Genomic DNA, 24,274 nt, shown 5'->3' on the forward strand with positions numbered 1-24,274 from the left:
TCAATTAAATTAAATCTTGTATTCAATTATCCACAATCTAAAAGTGTATAGTAGGCTATGTAATCAAAAAGTAGCCCACATATCTATTTATGTAATAATTATTGCCTGATAAGTAATAAAAGATCTGGTATCTAATGAATATGTTTAAAAAGGGATTTAAATCTAACGAAAGTAAAAGTACGTATTTGTACTTTTGCAGTTATAATCACAAGGTTTAATCTAAAGATGTCTAATATGCAGGAGTGAAACCACATAAAGAGTCAGTCTTTTTATTTATAATAGAGCAATTCCATCGTTATGGATGAGACATTTGCAGTAAAAATTTAAAACATAAATTCACAAAGAAAGTATATATTAACATTTATAGAAACATCTATTTATATTTTCCAAAACTACTAACCACAGCATTATGGGATCAGAAAAATATCCGTAAATGTTTTTCAGATTTTAAATGACAAAAATAAACATGCGTTATGGATGTGACTTAAAAAGTTAGCGAAAATTCTGTGAATTAAACTGCACAACCTTAAAGAAACAATTCAAATTAAAAGAATAAGCGTTTGCTTACTCTAGAACAAATGTCATTGATTTTATTTTATTTGACATTTTTGCATTCATGAGGAAAAAGCTTTGGTATGGATGTGACATCTCTCTGTTATTGATGTGACTGATGTGAAATTGTCACTTGTGTGACTTTGGTAAATCAAATATAGTTTGAAATATTAGTTTGAAAACACTGACATACATCTGGAGTATTTTTACAGTAATGTAAAATATAAGCCTTCACAAATAACTTAGAAGGGGTTTCACTGTTTTAGCAAAAACTTTTATTTTTTCAAGGAAAGTTGACATTTAAATGGAATTGCTCAATAGAGTTTTTGTAATAATTAGATTAAAAAGTTGTGTGTTGCGCTAGTAGTGTAACTAGTTTATAGATTTGTTTACTGGTTTACACCTTGAAGTAAGGTTTTATAAAAAAAGAAAAAAAACTCCAATAAAAGCTCACAATCCAACGAAGATATGAACGAGTGATGAATGTGATTAGTGTGACGTTTTAGTATGTCTGTAAACAGTGATGAAGTAAAGGAAAGTTTCACAAGGCTGTCTTTGTGATGTTCAGTCATGTGATGTGATCCTCCTCACTGTATAACGGGCAGTTGCTGCTCGAGCTTTGCATGGGGTCTAAAAACTGTGTTCTAGTGCAGGACATGAGGATCAACAACACGCCGATTCTAAGGTTTCTCCGGTAACCGGTCCTGAGGAAAGACCTCAGGTCTGTACTCGTGTATGAACACGATGCGACAAATATGCGGCCTCCTCATCACACTTTTGTTTGCTGAGGTGAGTAACGCGATATGAGTCAAATTTAGTTTTATCCACTTCAAGGTATTTTATATAATGTAAAACTTTATAAAATGCGTATGTTTTTGAAGAAGACTTTGATTTGTTTTAATATACCGTTCTCGCTATGTGACGAAAATAAATTATTACCACACATAGATTCTCTGTTCAGCTAACACAAAACATTGTTTATTGTTCTTGTCTATGACAAAGACAAGAAGCTCTTTCTTCATTGTATCAGTGGTGGCTTTCATTTCAACTGTAACAAAACAAAAACTTTTTAGTTAAAAAAAAAAAAAGCCTACAAAGTCCTTCAAGTTCATTTTATTAAAATGATATTTCAAACGCACACACAAAAGAAAAGAAAATGCAGTTTGCTTATTATTTGCTCACTCGGTCGTTCCAAACCTTTATAAGTTTCTTTAGTCTATCAAACACTAAGAATTTGGAAATTTTTCAATATAGGAAAAACAAATGTAATGGAAGTCAAGGGTTACAGGTTTCCAACTTTCTTCAAAAAGAAAAATGAGGGTGAACTATCCCTTTTATTCTACTTGGGTTCAAGTATATTTTATGTATTTGTTATGTAGTAGTTAATGTCAATGTTCTGTTTCAGCACCAATTGACACTAGAACTAAACTGGCGAACATTTTGCTTATTTTTATTTGATTTATTTTATATTGTTTACTATTTATATATGTACAACTTAATTAAATTTTAGTTTGGTTTATTTTAAATAATTTCACTAGAAATAAAATTGAACCATACTGAAATTAGGTTTAATGTAAATGTTTAATTACCTTATTACCGTCAGTGGATTACACAAAATTCACATTCAAATTGAAAGTATATTGATTGTCTTTAAAAATTCAAATGTATTGCACTGAATGCCAAACCATATTACAATGAAACTGAAATTTACATCACAATCCAAGACAAACTGCATCAGCTAAATGAGATTTGTAATGTAAACTATATGAAATATAAAAAATATGCTATTTAATAAGTTACTCATACATGAGTATAATTAGAATAAATTATCCTATTTTAGGTAGCCTGTATCTCAACCATAAGACTGAGTACAAGTATTATGTAGGCTAAATAGACTTTTCTGTCCGTACGTATAAGTAGAACTCTATGTATATTAAAGTTAATTAAATATAGACTTAATAATTCAAATTCTAATGGTATGGTTCACCTTTTGCTTACTGAATAATAAATGACAGCATCAAGTAAATTGGATCAGTAGTTTCTGTAATCACTGAAAACACACAGTTTTACACAGTTGTCTCAAAATGGCTTGTATGACCCAACTGGCTATACAGGAAAAACTAGTGTCACAACATGGTAATTCTTTTTCATGAGGATGTCTGACACAAAAGACAAATAACACGAGAGCCAACACTAAGGCTGAAAGAGTCTTACTTTAAATATTAGATATGATCTTTTCAGAGTACATTTTTAGTCAAATCTTGATTTTGCTTTGCATTGTTCTTTAATGCAAACTGGTTCAGTTAAGAGCTTATCGCTAAAAAAATGTATGAGTCCATTTGAAAATTTTACGTTTCTTTGGATTTATTAGATTCACAGGATGGCTTTGAGTAAAATCTTAATATTTATGTCAGGTAATATTTTTTCCAAATTTTCAACTACATGGTCATTTCTGATGTATTTTTCCTCTTCTGAAAATGACTGTTGGTCAGAAAAACAAATGTTTTATGTTGTGATTATTGATTACTTAAACCTTTTTATAGTTCAAACAATAGTATTGTGTTGTCTAAAATTAAACACATTTGAACAGATGGCACCTTTTTGCTCTAGAAAAATGCTCAAAACAGTTTTATTTTAACTTCTGAAGCAGAATTACGTTTTATTCAAATCCACACCTAATAAATCAAAATTTAGGAATTTCTCAGAAACTGATTGGCTGCTTAATGTTATCCAAAAGTGTACAAATATCTTTATTTTGTCTTTTTTTTTTTTGCTTTATTTTGGAAACTCAGCAGAATCTCTTCTTTTGCAGACAGTTGCTGAAAAAAAGTACTGTTGGTACTTTGAAGGAGATTATCCTGTGTATTTCATGTAAGTTCAGTAAACAAATGATAGGTTGAAATGGGCAGTAATGGTTTTAAGTACTGAAGCAGGAGCCGCATTTTCTTTTAATAGTCTTCACCAAACTCAGCCCTTTAGCTTTGTTCTTATTAGTCTTAACAGAACAGTGGTTAAATGATTCATTCAGATGTCCATTGAGAGAATCACTTAGCTAAGAAACTTTGCCTCTCTGTTCTGCTGGTGTGAATGAGAGTGATTTATCATTGGTTTTCATGTTTGGCCGGATGCTGACAGACGCCACAGGAGGTGTGAGACTGAACTGAACGGCAGAGGCTTCTTACTTTTACTTCAACACAACACATTCATCATCAAATCAATGTGCTTTTACCTCACAAGTGCAGCGTTGTGCTGAATGAAACCTTTAAATATACTATATATAAACCTATGCTATGATAAATAAGCAGACTTTTCTGAGGTACAATACATTATACAATGTATATTGTTTTAATTTAGCTAAGTTAGCTAAATTGATTTTATATATTTATATTTTATGTAGTTTAATGCTTTTTAAATATGTATTGTATGCCCACTGGGGCTGTATTTATTTGTTTGTTCAAGTTTAGTTGATTCAATACAATGCTGATATACGTGAGCTTAAAAAAAAAATTATTTTCGGCTTAGTCCCTTTATTAATCTAGGGTCACCACAGCGGAATGAACCGCTAACTTATCCAGCATATGTTTCACATATGCTTCATATGTTTCATATGCTTCCAGCTGCAACCCATCACTGGAAAACACCCATACGCACTCATTCACACACTTATACTACGGACAATTTTAGCATATAGCTAATTCACCTGTACCGCATGTCTTTGGACTTGTAGGGAAAACCAGAACACCCAGAGGAAACCCACGCGAACACAGGGAGAACATTCAAACTTCACGCAGAAATGCCAACTGGCCCAGCCGAGGCTCGAACCAGTGGCATTCTTACTGTGAAGCGATCGTGCTACCCACTGCGCCACCGAGTCGCCAATTTGTTTTACATTATATATTATAAAAATGGGTGACGCGGTGGCACAGTAGGTAGTGCTGTCGCCTCACAGCAAGAAGGTAGCTGGTTCGAGCCTCGGCAGGGTCAGTTGACGTCTCTGTGTGGAGTTTGCATGTTCTCCCTGCGTTCGCGTGGGTCTCCTCCGTGTGCTCCAGTTTCCCCCACAATCCAAAGACATGCGGTACAGGTGAATTGGGTAGGCTAAATTGTCAGTTGTGTATGAGTGTGTATGGAGGTTTCCCAGAGATGGGTTGCAGCTGGAAAATCAAAACATATACTGGATAAGTTGGCGGTTCATTCCACTGTGGTGACCTCTGATTATTAAAGGGACTAAGACGAAAAGAACATTAATTAATGAATGAAATTATAAAAATAAATATAGTAGTTAGCATTTGAAGTGGATTAAAAAAGGTTTATAAAAGTTGTCTAAAACTATTGAACAAAACTTTTTCTTGTTTTGGGACAATTAAAAAAAACATTTTTTGATCCACTTCAAACGTTGACTACTTTATCAATAAATCACATCTTAACTACTACAAAAACTATTTTTTAACTAAATTGAAATCGATAAAACGTATTTAGTTAATATAATATTTAAAGCCTCACACTATTGAATGTATATAAAACATTAAGCTTATCATATATATTTCAGCATGACCTTCAAGCCATAAAAGGGCTAAAGGATGAGGATGAATATGTTTTTTTCTTCTAGATGCAAGGCATATGAGGACTGCTGTGGCACAGAATGCTGCGTTCGAGCTCTTGCTGTTCAAAGAATATGGTATTTCTGGTGGGTCACTTGCCTCAAAGTTCATTTTATTTTTGGTTTCCTACGAAATTACGTTCAAAATGTACTTGGCTTAAAGAATGAATTGGAACAACCATCAATCTTCGCCCTGGATTGGAGCATTTCTAGTGATTTTCTGCTGACTTTGATCTGCAGGTTACTGCTGATTATTGCCATTTTATGCTGCTGCAGCACTGGCTACTTCATCCGCAGAAGGGCTCACCCTTACCCCCCATCCGACAGGCCTGAGTTTACTGTAGCCTTCAGCAGAAACCCTATCATAACACCTGGTAATATCTCCTTATCCACATTTTCCCACCCTTAACTATACTGTTTCATATTGTGAGATGTACTTGGGAAATTTCCATTCACAAGAACTGAAACATGTTATTTTTATATAATAAGGCCATGCTACAAAGTACATAAGGAAAACTGAGTGAGGAAAAAAAGCGATTGGTTACTTTAAAAAATGTGTAAACCCATTGTAACTTGAAACTGTTAAAGGGTTAGTTCACCCAAAAATCTAAATTGTGTTGTTTATTGCTAACTTTCATCTTGATTCAAACTCCTTAGACCGTCATTCATCTTAACACAAAGTTATTTTGGGTGAAATCTGAGAGATCTCTAATCCTCCACACACAGCAATGGCCTCCACTCATTCAGTGTGTAGAAAATATACAAAAAAAATTATTAAAATAGCCCATTTTTTTTTCGATGGTTCAATCTGAATATCAAGTTACAATAAGTCTTAAGTGTTCACATAAAACTAAAATAAGGATTCAACAATTTCTTGTCCTTAGTGTCAGTATAAGGCGCACATTCACGTATTACACTTAGTTGTGCTATGAACGAATATCTCAGATGTGTCTGTGTTTTGTTTGGATAATAAGGAATGCTTTCAGATTTCACCTAAAGATCTTAATTTGTGTTCCGAAGATGAACGAAGGGGTTTGAATCAACAAAAGGGTTGATTTTTGGGTCAACTTGTCTTTTAAGTTGGCCTAATTATTATTTTTTAAATCACAGTTCATTTACATAATAATTTTAAGGCAATGAGTTCACTCACATTTTAAAATTAAAGTCAACTGATACTTTTTTTCAGTGTATGTTTTACTTTGTGCTTTATTTTTTGTCATAAAAATAACATTACGATTGATATTTTAATGTGATGTTAGCATAAGCATAACTGCAATCTCCGAATTAATTGTAGAGTGTGAGAGCTGTCACTTGGGGGCAGTACCTTTTCTGAAGGAACCCATTTGTATTTAAATGGTCCATGTTTGCTATTATTACCTAACATATTCAAGAGGTACTCTTGTGTACCTTTTAGGTACTAATATGTACCTTTAAAGAAAAGTTCATCCAAAAATTTAAATTAGCTCATCATTTACATTCACTCATGTGGTTTTGCTGGTTGCCAAGACTCATCGACTTTAATGGTAGGGAAAAAAAACAAACAGAATTCAACCGGAATTCTTCAAATAAACCCTTTCTTTGATTTCAACAGAAGAAAGAAACTCCTAAAGGTTTAAAACCACATGAGGGAGAATAAATTATGAGGTAATTTTTGGGTGAACTATTCTTTACGGCACTAAAATGGATTCTTTGGGATCAAATGTGTACCTTTTGAAAGGTTAAGTGACAGCTCTAGTACTTTTAAATCTGAGAGTGTGTGTTCATTGTTCACCATGTTATGTTTCTTCAGATTTGTTAGTTTAGCAGAAGTTGCTCCCATAATTAACCAAAGCATCATGAGGGGGGATGGAAATGGTGGATAAGTCACTGATGTGCTGTGATCTGCTGTGGTTATTAATAGGCCTGCGTCAGCCTGGCTTTCACAGTTATGGAGACTCAGAAACCGCAGTCATTTCCACTGTCTTCCCTGCAGTGAGTGCGCTTTCCTACTACAGCCAGGGTCCTCATCCTCATCATCCTCCTCCTTCATATGAGCAGGTCATGCAGGACTCACAGAAAAAATAGAAATATCAGCAGGAGAACACTGAGTCCTGAGGATCAACCCTACAGCACTGTGACCTTTACTTACAGCCTTCAAGACACTGACACAGCTCAACAGCTCAGACAAGACTGGAGGAAACAAACTGGAACAAATGTAAGAATACAAAACAAAAATGAAAAGATTGAAATGGCTTCCATTTCTTTGTCAGCATAGAAAACCAAAAGGTTTAAAGGTTCAAAAGTTTAAAGTTCCTCGTTTTTGAAGGGTGTAAAAATGCACTTCAGTGTCTGGTATGTGTTCTAAACTTGTACAGTAGCTTTAGTAAGAACTGCTGCATTTTAGATTTGATTATACCAATTACTAGAGTTTTTTAAAAATAAATTACTGAATCATTTTATTATCTGTATCCATAAGTTATATAAATCAAATTCACAGTGGAATGTTTTTTTTTTTCTTAATAAAAATGAAAGTTCTATATATTTTGCATACATGAATAATTCAAATAATTCTTTGAATATATATTATTTATTATTTCAGTATTACAATTTAGAAATAATTCTGATAAAATATATCTGAAATATGATGCTTTGAAATATGATACAACACTGCTTTGTTTAATATATTAAAATGATTAATTTTGAAATAATATTAATTAAATATTTTTATAACGGCTGAATTTTCAAGTCAACACTGCTTTATTGCATTGTTAAATATTTGTATTATTTATTCGAAGTAGTATTATTAAATAATATATATTTGAAATACGATGTGTGAAATATCTGATCAACGCTGTTTTGTTTTATATATTAATATTATTTCTTTTAAAATAACATAAAAAATATTTGGAACAGGACAACTGAAGTTTCTAGTCAACACTGCTTTATTCCTTTAATAAATCTGAATTATTTATTAGAAATACCAGTAATAAATAACATATATATATATACATATACATTTAAAATAATTTCTGCATGATCTAGTCAACACATCTTTGCTAAAATATATTAGTATTGTATTAATAATTTATAAAGAAAAATTGTGTATATCCTAATTTATGTCAAACAGAAATATACGAGATATTTTTATTGTAAATTTTCACTATCAACCATTCATTAGCACCACAAGGTGGCGCTGCAATGTAATAATCCCCAGTTAGTTCTGCTATGCATTACCAGTACTTACTATTGTATTTGTGAGGGAGGCACACATGCCAACAACATTTTATATCTCATTATGTCATAATTTTATCCTCAAAATGATGATAAATGCAACATTGAGTCAAACCAAAAGACTGAACACCCTTCGGTCTGTCTATTCCATTGCACACTCATGTAGACGAGTGAATATCATGAGTGCCATATAGAAATATGTCTGAGAGAAAGTTTCACTTCAGGAAACAAATATTACAGAAGCGCCTCTGAGGATGTTCAAGGTGAAAAAGAAAGCAGAAGATAAAACGACACCAAAGCACACAGTTTGATGTCGGAGATTGAGTTTGATTAGATCCGAGATTGTGTTCCATTCAGGGTCATATCCATTCATTCTCTCAAGAGCTCTTGCACATTAGAAGTTATGCTTGAAGAAGTCATTCCTCTTAATCCTGCTGCAGTTTGAGCCTTTTCTCAGACCAGATCAGGCATAGTGGCAGATCTGGCCTTGTGCAACTTTGTTTCAGCCTAGAGTGCAATATTTGATGTAGATTCTTTTAGAGCAAACAATATTTCTGTAAGGAATCGGAAGCGAAGGCCTTGAGAACAGCGCTGAATCCATGAGGAAGGTGGAGGCTGTGAGCACACACAAATAATTAACAAACAATTGAACACAAATGTTGTGACTCTTAGATTAAATCTTACAATCTTGATGCTTTTGTTTTGATAGATCTATTTAAAAGATTTTTTCTCCCCTCAAGAAAACAAAGACACACACTCTTTCCTCCATATGCACCAGACACTTTCTTATAAACACTCCATGTTATAAGCACTTAAGAAGATGACCCATGTTCACTTATGAATGCACCACAAATCATATTTCACTGAAAAAAATATAGAAAATAGAATATTATAGATATACACTGTAAAACATGATGATACTTAAAGTTAAAAACTGAAGTCCAGATTGTCCTTTCCCCCTATCATCATGTAAATGCGATTGAAACAAACACCGGCTCATTGGGAAAATGTGCTCAGGGATACATTTTTGAGAACCAAGAAATATGTATTTTGTGTGTAAAACAGTACTACAGGGTGGTACCTCTGACTGCTTACCTCCATATGGACAGCATGTCCAGTGTGCCTGGTTTGCTTGGTAGCTCACCGCAAAAAAAGCAAAGGATGGTTTCTGAAACCAGGTTAAACAAAACACACAAAAAAAGCGGTTGATACCGTGGTAAAACCAAACAGCCGTGATAGCTTTTCTCTCTAGTTTGCTTTTAAGAACACTATTGGTTGGGTTTAGAGAAGGGGTAGAGTCAGTCAGTTGATATCAAACTGATACATTGTGCATAATGACAAGTCGACCGGCTTCTCTGATGGACATGTGAGAGAAGGACATTTAGGCCCAATCCCAATTCTATTTTTACCCCTACCCCTAAGAAATGGGACAGAACTATAGCACCTGCACACGTCATCATGTGTCATCGCGATCTCTTACTCCATGGGATTGATGATCGCGACTGCTGTAGTTATTCTAGTTGTGTTATTTTTTAGTATTTATTTTCAGGAAATCACTCAAGGCATGTATTATGTTATCATAAAAATGTGGCAATAAGATTGTTACCTAGTGGCCATATTTATCTATGTAAACACAAGAAAACAACGTTAACATTATAGCAGACACTGTAAAAAAGCCATTCCCAGCCACTAGACTTTTCTGACAGGTGATTGGAGTGTCATCGAGTTTCAGATGTGAAAGTATCTTGTGGCACTGCTATACAGGAGGTATTATAATGGATTATAGATAGCCAAATTTAGCGGTTTTTATTTGAACTTTTTTTAAAGCATAATGCTAAAACATGAACGCCGTTATTTAATTTTCTTACTCTCTTGGTTTCGAGTGTCGTCCTGAAAATCTCAGTTTCAAGGGCTATCTAGCCCTTCCCCTAAGCCCTACACCTTTAAGCTAAAAATATTTGGGACACCCCTACCCCTTCAAGTGAATGCGCAAAACTAGGGGTAGGGAAAAAAGGAAGGGCTAAGGGAGAGAATTGGGATTGGGCCTTAGATAGGCAGAGTTGTACACAGCAGCCTCTGGGGGATTTGCAAAAAAAAAAAAAAAAACCTGTATGAGAAAACATGCCCCAGTAACACATTATTAAGATCATCACTAGTGGATTTGTTAAAGCAAAAACTGATGTAGTGCAGGATAGATATTTCTCTGTTCTCACAAATGTATCCCTGGCTACATTTTTCCAATGAGACTGGGTTGATTGAAATGATTTCTGAAATTAGAAAAAAATGTAGGGCGGTGCTCAGTTTCATCCAATGGGAAACGATTGGATTGTTGGAAGATAGGCGTTGCTAACAAAATAGAGAATTTTTTTTATTTTATTTTTTTTAATAAAATAATAAATTGCACTGATACATAGTTTATACCAAGTGCTAGAACATATACAAAAAGAATAATACATCTTGATTTCATGGCAACTTTATAAAAGTGAGGTAACCCGTGGCCTTAAAAGCGTTATGTTGATTTACTTAAAAAAGTAAGTAGACTCGTTGTAATTTTAAGTTGGCTTTATTTTTATACACTGTAAAAAAATCCGTAATTTTAGAATTTAAAATACTTAATTTATGACGTAAAATAACAGCCGTTAAATCACAGAAATATACCGTAAAATAACGGATATTAAATTACAGAAATGTCCTTAAATTTAAATTTCTGGTAAACTTCTGCAATTTAATATTCATAATTTTATGGTAAGTGTCTGTAATTTAACAGCTGTTATTATTTAAACCGTAAAATTATGAATTTTTTTAAAGTGTAATTTTCCACATATTTTATTTACTTCTTTTTCAGGCAATGGGTTTCCTCTTGTTTTAAATGTAGTCAACATTACTTTTTTACTCACCTTTTTGAAAAAGTACAATGTATCATATAAATGCAGATTGACTGCTGTATGAATACACTTGATGGCTGTACTGTCCACCCTACTCACACTGATTTTGATTGTAATGCAATAATTTGCACCTTTTGTAAATGTTTGGAAGAAGAATTATTTTGAAAGGTGCTATGCAAATAAACGTGAATTGAATTTGCTGATACTGATTTAAAGATTCGGTTCATTGTTTTTCAGTCACACTTTTATCTTACAGTTTATCTCACAGATTCCTGGTTTACATACTCCCCCCCCCCCCCCTTTCAGAACTTATCTAACAACTTGAACTTTTTACCCTCAAAATTGTGATGTAACATCTCATAATTCTGCATTTTTACCCCATTTATAGGCCAATGACTATTTTATTCCATATATAGACATTGAAATAAAACAAGTAGCTTTTTGTTTCAATAATTTGATCTTGAAAATCCACTTCATCCAGTTCGTTCGGAAAATCCACTCCATATCTTCGTAGATTTCATGATGCTGTCTGTTACAATGAAACTCTATTCAATGAAAAGAAACTTGAAGGATTCATTCATCGATGAGTGCCATCACCTGTGCAGTTGATAGAAATACAGGTAACACAAAACTGCTGGAGCATTCACTGAAAGCGCAGGATGTAGGATGTGTCTTATATGTGCTTCAAGACACTTGAGGCCTCTGAAACAGACAGGACAACATTTGTGTGACCTTCAGCTCCTCTCACTTATTTATAATGCAGACTTCATAAAAGTTTGAGTACAACAGAGCACAGAGACCGTCCACCGTCCAGAATGTTGATGAGTTCAATCTATTTACCTTCAAAACACATACAGACAGCCCTGAGAAACAGACACAGCATGAAATACAACAAACAGACAGATGTTCCAGATGAAAATGCAGAGGAAATGTTTGGAAAGCAAAGATTTAGATGTTTATTCACTTCTGTTTACTTGATTTACCCAGCGATTTCAATTTATCTTGTCTGCATATGAACTTTGCAAAGACAAAAAGAAATTTGCAACAATCAGCAAAATAAATAAGCAAGGTCTCAGTTTGTGAAATATCATACTGTAAAATATTCAGTGGGTAACACTTTACTTGAAGAGGGTGTTCATAAGACTGTCGTGACACCTTTATGATCATGTCATGACCCACGTCATGATTATGAATGAGATTTCATGCATGCATATGACAACTGTCATTAAGAGTCATTTGCTTAGTTATGTCATTTGTAATTCGAAGACACCTCTCATCATTTGGGATGTAAAGATAAGGGATTTTTCATTTGATTAAATAAGTTAAAAACATAATAATTAATAATGTGTCTCGTTAAAAATGCACACATCTATAATGAAAGCATTCGATGGCAAGCATGCAAAGATGACATTGAGATGTCTTTGTTGTGAAAGCTTGACATTAACAAGACAACATATCTTGTCATAAATCTGTCATAAACATGACAGACATGATATTTTCATAAATATTTTTCTGATCACTTTTTTCCAGTGGAACAAAATTAATTTGTACTTACAATTTCTCATTAAAAATGTCAATACTCTGTTAAATGAATTTATTACAATATAAACAATATAAATAAATTATAAATAATCATTAACATTTGAAAACATTTGATGACATTTTAATGACAAATTCCATTTGTACCACTGTAGCTGTCGTCATGAAAAATATTAAAGTTACTGCTATTTTAATGGCCTCATGACTATTATGTTTATGACAGATTTATGATGAGTTTTCGTGTCTGGGTAATGTCAACTTGACATTATAAAGACAGGTTATGATGTATTTGGTTTATCTCAAGTTGTCATAACAAAGACATCTCAAACAAGGTCCATATGTTGTATTTATATTCTTTTTATATATGTATACTTTTAAAAACCAAAAACTAGACTTTTAGAAACCCAAAGTTAATGTTATTTATGCATGTGCTTCTTGCTTAACTGTAGTTTACAATCAGCTGAATGGTTGGATGGTGCCAGTTGCTGGAATATTGAGCTGACACTACATTTACATGGACACCAATCATTTGATTTAATGCGATTAAGACAATACTTCGATTAGGAGTTAAACAGTGATTTTTGATTAATTTCATCAGATTAAGGAACTAATCGAACTAAAGACAAATCCAATTTAGACGTGGAGTATGCCAAATTTGGTCGCATCGCTGAAGTACAGCACAGGCATGAAAACACCTTAATCGAATTATTACTGAAATTGCATGAAACTCCGGAGGAAATGCAAATAGGGTGCTGAAAGTAACACTCAAAAAGCAACTCATGTAAACACCTTAGTCTTATTATTCTCTTAATTAGACTAAAGCAAATCATTTGAATAATGGATGTTCATGTAAATGTAGTTATATTTGATTATATGACAGGATTCTACCGAACTGTTTAGACCATAAATCTGAAACTCAGTTCCTTGAGTGCTGCAGCTCCGCACAGTTTTGCTCCAATCCAAATCAAACACAGCTGATCCAAACAATCGAGGTGTTCAAAAGTGTCATGACAATGATTTGATGATATGATCAATAGGATTTAACTAAACAAACTGTTTAGACTAATGATTAAAGACAATGCTTCATCATCTGTTTGTATGCCTGTGTAAAAACTGTCCTGAATGAATGTCCTTAAGCAGCCAGAATGGAACCTCTTGCGTTTCTTCTGTATTTTTCCTTTGCTGCAAGCACATTAAATCTCAGTAGATGAATCTTCCTGAGTTTGGAATCATTTCTGATTCTGACACATGCATAAAACTTTACTAATATTCATGAATCATGACATGTGTTGTAATAATTATAAAGGCTTTCGTCTTTTGAACACCTCTTCAAGTAAAAAGTTTGCAGTGTGCAGTGCTTTTATTATGATCAAATTTCTTCTGGAATCAGTTTTTCTGTGTGTTTCCTCGATGAGAGGCATTCGTTCCGCTTCTCCAGTTTCCTCAGCCATGATTGTTGTGTTGTTTCTAGGTACAAGAAGCGGGTAGATTCTGAAGTGTTTCGAAAGAAAAATAATTGAGTTGGTTGACTTCCAATGCACCTCGACCCCTTGAGATGCCTGCAAAACCTGAACAGCAACTGGGACGCTCAACACAGAGTGACAACAGCAGTGACTTCATTGTGTGGAGCTGATAATGTAAACGCAGTTAAGTGCTCAGCAATTTAGTGAAATATTGATAGAATTTATTAGCATTTAATGTAGCCCTTCCTTTATTAGTATATTTAAAAATGTTATTTGTTTCAGAGGTTAACATTTTAGTATCATTGTCACATGAACATAAAATCATGGTACACTGTAAAAAAATGATCCGAATAGTGTTAGGACAACATGAAGGACTTAAGTTAGCTTATTAGTTTTTAATTTTATTTTTACAAATTTAAGTGAATTGAACATAAAACAGTAAAGTTGTGCCTAAAAAAATCTCAAGAATTGTGTTGTTTTAGATTATTTTAAATAAGTAGTTTAAACAAACAGCAAAATATGCTTAACACAGGAAAACAATTATTGTACAAGATGATAATTAAATATGAATTATATTATTCAAAATAATAGTAATAATAATAACAAAAAGTAATGAATGAAGGTCCACTTTTAACTAACCGTCATGTATATTTTAGCTTGTTACAAAACTCTATGAATGTGATTGTATAAATTTGTACTACAAACTGAACTAAACTTAAAGTGAAAACACTTGTGCTGCTTATTATTGGTCTTATGATTCCAAATGTGCCAAATCAAACCATACATTGGCATTAAAAATTTTACACAAAAAGGAAAATTCTGTAGGTCATAATTCTTCTTTAATGCCTGATGTGCTCCAAGGAAACCTGTAAAGAGATTGGAGAGCATTCTTCCCTACAGAATTTCAGTATATATCCTTCAGGCTTTCTGACCTTGACCAGTTTTTCTTATATACACTGTATAAAATGCTGGGTTCCACACAATGGATTTGTGTTTGGACAACATAGAGCAGTACTAGTACTAGTACTAGTACAAATTTTTTTTATTTGTACCCCTAAAAAATCCAAGAATTGTGTTGTTTCAGCTTATTTAAAATACTTAGTTCGAACAAACCTGTATTTTTTTTGAGTGTAGTTTGTTTGTTTGTGTTAGTAACCAAACTTTGATTAATAAATAAAAAGTGCTTATTTCTTCATTGTCGATTGGAAATTTCCCCTGACCCAGCTTACCTAATAAAAATAGGAAAAGGCAATTATCAAAATCTGTTATTGTGTTTGTAATAGAATTAGAGCAATCCTCAAAAATATAACGCATACAATATGTGTCAATGATCGACACACACTGAGATCTTCATTCTCTCTCAAATGTAAAACAGAGACTGGACTTACTGCCTGTGGATTGGAGTATAACAGTACTGCATTATACTTGTATTGATATTGAAGCAACACTTAGATGTAAACCTCTTAACGTTGTTATTTGGACTGCCAAACTGAAGTGAATCTCTTTAACATTCTGACCTTTGCAGTGAGGCAGAATATTTTGTTGCATCCAGATAAAGGATGACAGACGATGCAATTTTTTTCCACTAAAAACCTCATGCATAATTCATTTGAAGACAGACTTTTCTTATAAAGTGTTGAAACTATTAAGTGTCATGATACAGTGGTTTCTTCCTTAAGGACTTCTCTGTTTCACTGATAAAGTATTATGCTGCACTTATTCTCTCTTTTGATATAAGTATACTTTTTTAATAACGTTAGAAAAATAATATTTCAAAATGAGCAAGATGATCGTCATTAACATCGTCATTCAGAGTAAAAGATTTATGGCACTTTATATAAGTTCTATAAGTAATGTATTTACCCAAATAAACGAAGAATAAAACTATCATTACAGTATTTATTCATCTTTGCTAACATTAGCTGGTGAAAATGGTTTCATTGTTAGTTTATGTGTAACTTGCAGGACATTAACTTGTGCTACCAGCTGGCACAAGAGACACTTTGGAGTTTAATCCAAACAAAGATTATTGAATGCTGTTCATATATAGTTTAGGTTAGCAAATAAACCAACTACTGAAACCTGAATGTAAAGTATAAGCAGATATATTAAAGTAAAAAAGCATACAATATCTCAGAAAAAAGGCATCATGCTAATATTCATTATATGTGACCATCACAAAACCATATGTCTTATGTTACATGTATTTTATTACAATAAACTTCTAACATTTTATTGTTTTTTTCTTTGATGGCATAAATCATTACAATATTTAGTAAAGGTCATGTTCTATGAAGAATATTTGTACATTTCTTATTCTAAATATATAAAATACATTTTCATAAGTCTTTTTTAATGTGCAACACTGTAAAAAATGCAGGGTTCCTCACAACTTGACCATGTTGTCCCAACACAAACCAAGTAAGTTAACTTAAAGTTATGTGGACATAAAACAATTCAGTTGTCCCAAAAATATCAAGAATTGTGTTGTTTCAGCTCATTTTACGTAAGTAGTTTGAACAAGCAGTAAAAATAATTTTTAAAAGTAGCAACATAAAGGGCTGGTCCACTACGATATCATATTTTAAACTCTAGTTGATGTGTAATCTAGCTGTGTGTTCATAGTTTAATGCAAAGGGAGACAATGGCTTTTACAGAGTTAGCTTAGCAAAGCCTAAAGAGAACGAAGTTTGGGGACTACAAAAAATACGTCCGGGCTAGTGAGATCACAAGGGTTTCCGGTTACACGTATATACCACGCACACACCCTGCACAGTGAAGGGGTGTGGCCAGAGACACTGTAATGTTACAGCAGAGAAAGCTAAAATGCCGTCCAAACACTGCTATTTCCACAGAGCTCATTCTGTTTCTGTATTTGGGCTTCCAAAGGATACGATACAAAGTCAGAGGTGCTTACAGTTGAATTTGTTTCAGAAAATATATAGCTAGCATTTGACAAAAGACAGCTTTCAAAATCTCTACCAGTTCAGTGCTGGATTTGGCTGAAAACTCAAAGAAGGAGCAGCTACAACCATAATAGTTGGAGCTGTGGATTGTGAGCCTCAACCTGTGAGTATTTTTAATTTGGTAAAATTGATCAATTGCATGCACAGTTTCTAGCATTAACGGTATATTGTTGCGAGGATGTAAATAAGGATGTAAACAACGAGAAATGCTGTTTGGCACTGTTAACAATTTAGCTACAAATTCAGATTTATCAGTCAAACTGCTGTAAACACCAACAATCTTCAGCAGTGCTGCAGTGTCTCATTATGCCACCGCTTTCCCTGCATTCTACATCTCCGATAATGAACTCGCACATATGTAAACATTTTATATTACTTACACATGCTTAAATTAGAATATATGTGAATTTCATGTTACTCGATGAGTTAGGAAAAAAAAGAAGCGCGCGCTTGTGGAGGCGTGACGCTTTACTGAAGCCGATAAGAATGGGAGAAAAGGGAAAGTGAGGGGAGGAGGGCAGTTGAGGAGGGGGATCGGTAAAATGAGGTGCTGGATCAGATTTCAACTTAAGCCCTGGACATGAGTATTAAAAACTATCCATTCTCTGAATGAGAGTGAAAAAAAGTTCACTGTAAAAGTTGGCCTTCTCCAAGATAATGAACTTTTTTTTCTTTATTAACATGGATTTCAAATTTACAACATACAGACAATAACAAAGCTATACTTAGTAGACATCCTTAAGCATTCTTATTCTCAGTATTTCATCTCATCATGAAACTAATTCAACTCGGCATGACCTGTGAAAACTCTACTCTGAATGACAACGTGACATTGAGAAAAATAAAATAAGGCTTTCTCACGACTCCCAAACATTAAAAGTATATAGAGAGCAATACAATACTATCACTGACAAAACAAACAAACAATGCAAACCGCTTTCACTTTGTACAAATCAAATGAACAAACCGTTATGTACACCGAGGTAAATGATTGGTCCAAAGAGGTATAATGCTTTGACATGAGTTATGTTTGGGTGTTGCACTGTAGTGTAAGATGTCTGCTTCAACGTGACTGAAACCCCCCGAAATAACTTACATTTTTTTCCACCGACAATATTGTAGGCACTGAATATAAAAAGGCTTCTGGAATGATTCATATGACAACGTTTGTTCAAAACCTTGGAATGAACAAGAGGTATGACCTTCAACTATCAGGTAATAATACAGATTCCTTCAGTATGTGCGAAGTTGGAGCTACCAAGAGTTTGTGATTTCCTTAAAAAAGCGAGGCACTTGTATTGCACTGGAGAACACAGTGAGATTGCATATCACAGCGTAACTCTTACTGGTGGCTTCCCACATCATTTCCTGATGTTTTGTGCAATTGATTGATTGACTGATTGGGTTCGTTCCAGTGTGGGTTGCAGGACAGTGTGGTGCTACTGTAGAGTGACAGTGACCCTATTCCTAAACACACATTGAAAATACTGCACGAGTCACGTTTCCTAATACAGTTGACGTAAGAAAATTGGTAAAAATGGCTGAAATTATGTAGGCCTCTACAGTAAACTAGAGTTCTGATTGAATCTTTGACTAGTAAAATGTACTGAAGGCAGCTGGTGATTGTTGGAGATGAAGAAATGAAAATTCAGATTATTTACTCTCATGCCATTCCAAAACTGTGCTTCTTTTTTAATCTTTGCAACACAAGTATTTTTTTAAAAATCCATTCCATTCAGTCCACTAAACATTCATCAAATTTGAACTTTAATGCTTTAAAATGTTCATGAACCTTTAAAGTTCCTGAATTTTACAGATGGAATTGACATTGATAGAGCATTTGAGTTCAAAAGTCTTCTGAAGAGATGTGATAGCTCAATTTGTATTGATTTCTGTGACAAAGATGTTCTTCATGAACAGAAATCAATGAGGTTTTATAGAAAAAGAGAGGAGTACATCATCTATATTTCAAGGTTTAGCCAATTCAAATGCTACTTGATTTAATGGATGTTATCAGTAGCTGATGCACTGAAAAAAATATTCAGATTCCTTGGATTTAATCCTTGGATTTACGTTAAGTGGTTGTAAAGAATTCATTTGTGTTGAATTTAAACAAACAAATTAAGTTGAACATTATTAAACTTAATTTGTTTGTTTAAATTCAACACAAATTGCAACAATTCTGAATGCAACACTTTTTTTCAGTGCAGATATAGGCCAGTAGGGACGTTCTGGGCCTACTGGTAGGCTCAGAAAGCTGTTATCATCCATCCACATGGTTAATCAGCTATAGATTGCATACTGCTGCGGCCGGAAGTTAATGAGAATTATTTATATTATTTATTAAATTTCCAATTGATTGATTTTTTATTAACGTCTACCAATAACCCAACCCTAAACCAAACAGTCACAGTGATGTAAAAACAGATCTGAATCTGGAGTCTTCTCTATTGGTATAACTAATTAACCATGAGATTTATTCATATAACTTCTTAAATTTCCCATTAATTGTATTTTATTAATATCTACCCCAGCTCCAACTTAACCATCACAGTGATGTAAAAATAGATCTGGAGTCTTCTCTATTAGTATAGCTGATTAACCATGTGGATGGATGATAACAGCCTTCTGAGCCTACTAGTAGACGCAGAAGGCCCCCACTGGCCCATATCTATCAGCTGATAACCACTGATAACGCTCATTCAATCTAGTGATAGCATTTAAAGTGGGTGCAAGGTTTTGGTTGAATAGACAAAAACCACTAAGATTTCATTCAAAAGATCTCAGGTTTTTGAAGCACCAGTTTTAGTTACATGCTTTTAGATTTAACTCCCAACAGGTTTGGAGAAATTTCTTTTATTTAATTAAAAATTTTTAATTTGTCTTTTGAATATGAGCAAATCTCTAGAATGTCAAACATTTGGCTACACTGGCTTTAAAAAACAGTGTGTTTTGAAAATAAGTGTCAACGTTTTGATCACAGACTTTTAAAATCTCTCAGGCTTTATGAAAAATTTGTGTGTTTCGAAGACGAGTGCATGTTTTTCAAAAGATGGACAGATGTTGCTCTGGTTTCTCAAAGATGAGCACAGGTTTTGAAGTGTCAAAACATTGGCTACAAGTACTTCTAAGCAGTGTTTCTCAACCACAATCTTGGAGGACCACCAACACTGCATGTTTTGTATGTCGCCTTTGTCTGTCACACCCATAACAGGCCTTTTAGTCTCTGCTAATGAGCTGATGATCTGAATCAGGTGTGTTTGGTTAAGGAGACATGGAAAATGTGCAGAGCTGGTGGTTTTCCAGGAACGTGGTTCAGAAACACTACTTTAAAGGGTTAGTTCAACCTGAAAATATTGAATTACTCACCTTCCTGTCATTCCAATACCCAGAGACTATTTGGAAAACAGATGACGGTATTTTAGATGAAATCTGAGAGCTCCCTCATCCTTCATAGACAATCAAAATCCAGTAAAGTAACCAAAAACTGTAAAATGACTTTGTTTTTCTGTTTAATGGCTCATATCAGGGTGAACGATTACTATGGGCCATACAGTGCTTGTCTTCTCGAAGCTTCGTGTGATTACAGTTGAACAATTAAAGCCACATGGAATACTTTGACAAAGCTTTTGGTTCCTTTTTTGGGTCGGGACTCTTGTGGTCTATAGAGAATGAGAGCTCTCGGACTTGATTTAAAAAAGCTTAATTTGTTTTCTGAAGATAAACTCAGGGGATTGGAACGACAATCAGTTACAGAGTTGTCATTTTTGGATGAACTAATTCTTTGAAACGACAGACACAATACAAAAGAGGTTTCATTAAAAAGGTCTGCATTTGCATTTTGGAGATGAGTAAAAGTCAATGGAATGACATGAGTACGAGCAAATGATGAAATTGTTCACTTTCAGGTAAACTATCCTATTTTTATGCACTCATTTTTAAATAGTGTTAAGATTTCTATCTGTCTGGACTGTTAAAGATAAAAGACACCCCTAAAGATCCTTCCTGCTTTATATATGGCAGACAGAATAAAGACACATTTCTCTAAAGTGTCTATAGACTTTCTAAAAAAAAAGGAGAGAAATGTTGGGAGATGAGAGTTTGATGAGAGACATAAAACACATTCATTTACTCTCAGTGCTCTTTTTGCCTCAATAATAAAATAATCAGTAATCAATAAAGGAGCACTTATTGCTTAGCTTGACCAAATACAGACTGAGCGACACGATACATCTACAAGATACACTGCGGCTTAATGACTACAGTGTCTGCATAATTATTGTGCAAGTCCTAATTCTGATCTTTTTTAAGCCCATCACTCATTAGCTTTTATTAATTTTGTAAAATGCACTAATTCACTCATTTTCTAAGTGATGATCATTTTTAAGGAGGTCTGGAAGTGAAAAAAAAAAGCTTTATACCGAGATATGTAAATTTTTTAGAGATAATTTAGTTTTTTCCCCTTTTCTTTTTACAGCTATATCAAAATGGTCTAAAATGACAATTCTGACAACATTTACTCATCCTCCATTTGTCACAAACCTGCTTGAGTTTGATTCTTCTGTTGAACACAAAGGAAAATGTAATGAAGAATGTTAACAAAAAGCAGCCATTGATTTCCACAGTATGTTTTAGTATATTTCCCACTATAGATGGCAACAGATGTTTTTTCCAGCATTCTTCACAATATATTTTTTTGTGTTCAACAAAAGAAAGAAATCCATAAATGTTTAGAACCTTTTGAATGTGAGCAAATGGTAAGAAAATTGTAATTTTTGGATGAACGATCCATTTAAGACATAACCAATTCTCACTGGGGCAGCAGACAAAAAGTCCAGGTTGAGAAGAAAGCACTTCAAGAATTAAAGTGAAGAGTCAGGGGTTAAACCATTAACCAATGAACTTCATTAGCACTATTTTGCAGAAACTGCAGTGTCTAACAGTACGAGTTGTCTATAATCCTTACACATGACCCCAAGTTTCCTAAAATGTTCAAGTATGAGAACAGCAAGGTGCTGAGGAAAATGAGCCTTCATGACTGACAATGGACTTAAAATGAACTCTCAAAACCTACAGCCAGATTCTGAAAGATGAATTCTTCAAACAGTGTTACGTGAGAAAATGGAGATGCTAGTCACTTTATCTCCTAACCCTGAAACATTAAAAGCTCCTTTTTAAATGATCGTTTTATGGTACTTATCACTCATTAAGCAAAGGTCATGCTTCAAGATTCACTAGCTTTGTTTCTGAGAATAACTGTACTTCTTGACATTCTATATAGACCGCTGGTCTCAAAAAATAGTAACAGTTTCTAAAGTACTGCATCTTTCTTGTAGGCATTTAATGATTTTTTACTTTTTATTGATATCTTTATCTCTATCTCCGAAAAGATGCTATTTGAAGAGTTAGTTCACACAAAAAGGAAAGTAATGCCAAGATTTACTCATCCTGAAGGCATCATAGGTGTACTTGACTTTCTTCTTTCAGTCAAATCCAAACTGAGTTATTTAATAAATATTATACATTATATATATATATATATATATATATATATATATATATATATATATATATATATTTTTTTTTTTTATATATATATATATATATATATATATATATATATATATATATATATATATATATATATATATATATATATATATATATATATATATATATAATTTAAATCAGAAGACCAAAACTGGTCCAATAAACTGCATTTATTCCTAATTTAAAATGATGTTGATTCATGAGTGCAAACTAAGAAACACAGTGAAGAGAGACAAAACGGTTTATGAAGTTTTAAATGTGGATATTGTTCTTATAAACCTCCTGAAGCCATGTTAGGAACTATTTATTATGGAGGGATTTATTGGACAGCTGATTAAAAAAATAAATAAATAAAATTACCTGGCCATTGCCTAAAAAGCCAAATCGAATACTCAAAATAACATCAACTGGATTTGACTGAAAAGGACAGTCATATGCACATAAAAAAAAAATCCTTTTTGGGTAATCTAAACCCATTAATAGCACATCTGAATATAGGGCAGCGCTTCTTGTTGTCAAAACAATTATACACCACTTATCATGATGTGATTCATGATTAAATACGAAATGAATAGTAGTTATTAAGATTAATCTGGGTTGTAAGTGGTAAATGTGCTTGGGGAAATGTGATCAGAATATTAACTCGTAGTAATTATGCACACGCTATGTATGTGTGAAGGTCACATAGAAAACAATCAAAATGGTGTCTTGCACTGATATAAAAACAACATGTAAAGCAAAATTAAGCCTGGATCACTTAGCTTGAGGAACGTGTACAGGCTATCCCCCAGAATATCTTTTGGGTGAGTAAATGACGACCATTTAATTTTGGGGTGACTAATCTCTTTAAAGTCTCAGTGTGCATGAATGGAAACTGTTAATTATTGTAGTGCAGACAAATCTAATCAGATATGATCAACAACACCATACTTTCCTGCCTAAAAAACACACAGATTAGAGCAGATGCACTGTAACTGAGTTGGCCTTTGTACAAGTGGCTTTCATGAGTGACCCAGACTGTTTTTTTTTAAACTGGTCCCATCAGGCGGCATTGCCAGCTGCTTCTAATATGCAGAAAGGATGTCTATGATGCCCTCATTTGCTCTCTGTCATTAACAATGACCGGTTCACCCCAAAATTTCATCATTATCTGAATATCCCAAATGTGTAGGAGTTTGATGTTAACATAAAGAAAGATATACTGAAGAATGTTGGAAAGCAGCAGCCTTTGACTTCTTTGTATTTTTGTTCCTCACTTTAAAAAGCGATTCACTTCTTTCGTTAAAAAGTGAGTAAACCCAACAAAATTGGGAACTGTTAGTTTAAGTAAATGACTCACTTTTTACAGTGTACTATGGATGACCCAGGCTCATTGGAAATACTTGCCAATGTCTACAATCATGTGAAACATGACATAAACACTGACATTTCCTTGCAGCTTGTGATGACAAATCCACTAAAGGGCGCTGTGTACATGTTTGCAAATCTCAAATACTGGGATAAGTTATC

The 24,274-nt window shown here is 33.6% G+C and overlaps 1 protein-coding gene across 1 annotated transcript; it reads left to right on the top strand.

Annotated features, from left to right (window-relative positions):
- Positions 1 to 1,175: 1,175 nt before the first annotated feature.
- Positions 1,176 to 11,460, top strand: vopp1a (VOPP1 WW domain binding protein a). Its single transcript, NM_001115072.2, is given in 5 exon segments — positions 1,176 to 1,341; positions 3,365 to 3,423; positions 5,162 to 5,239; positions 5,393 to 5,526; positions 7,053 to 11,460. Coding segments are annotated over 5 exon segments (480 nt in total). The 5' UTR covers positions 1,176 to 1,296; the 3' UTR covers positions 7,217 to 11,460.
- The last annotated feature ends 12,814 nt before the right edge of the window (positions 11,461 to 24,274 follow it).

The sequence above is a fragment of the Danio rerio genome, chromosome 2, assembly GCF_052040795.2.
Source record: "Danio rerio strain M-AB ecotype USA chromosome 2, GRCz13ab, whole genome shotgun sequence".
Lineage (NCBI taxonomy): Eukaryota > Metazoa > Chordata > Actinopteri > Cypriniformes > Danionidae > Danio > Danio rerio.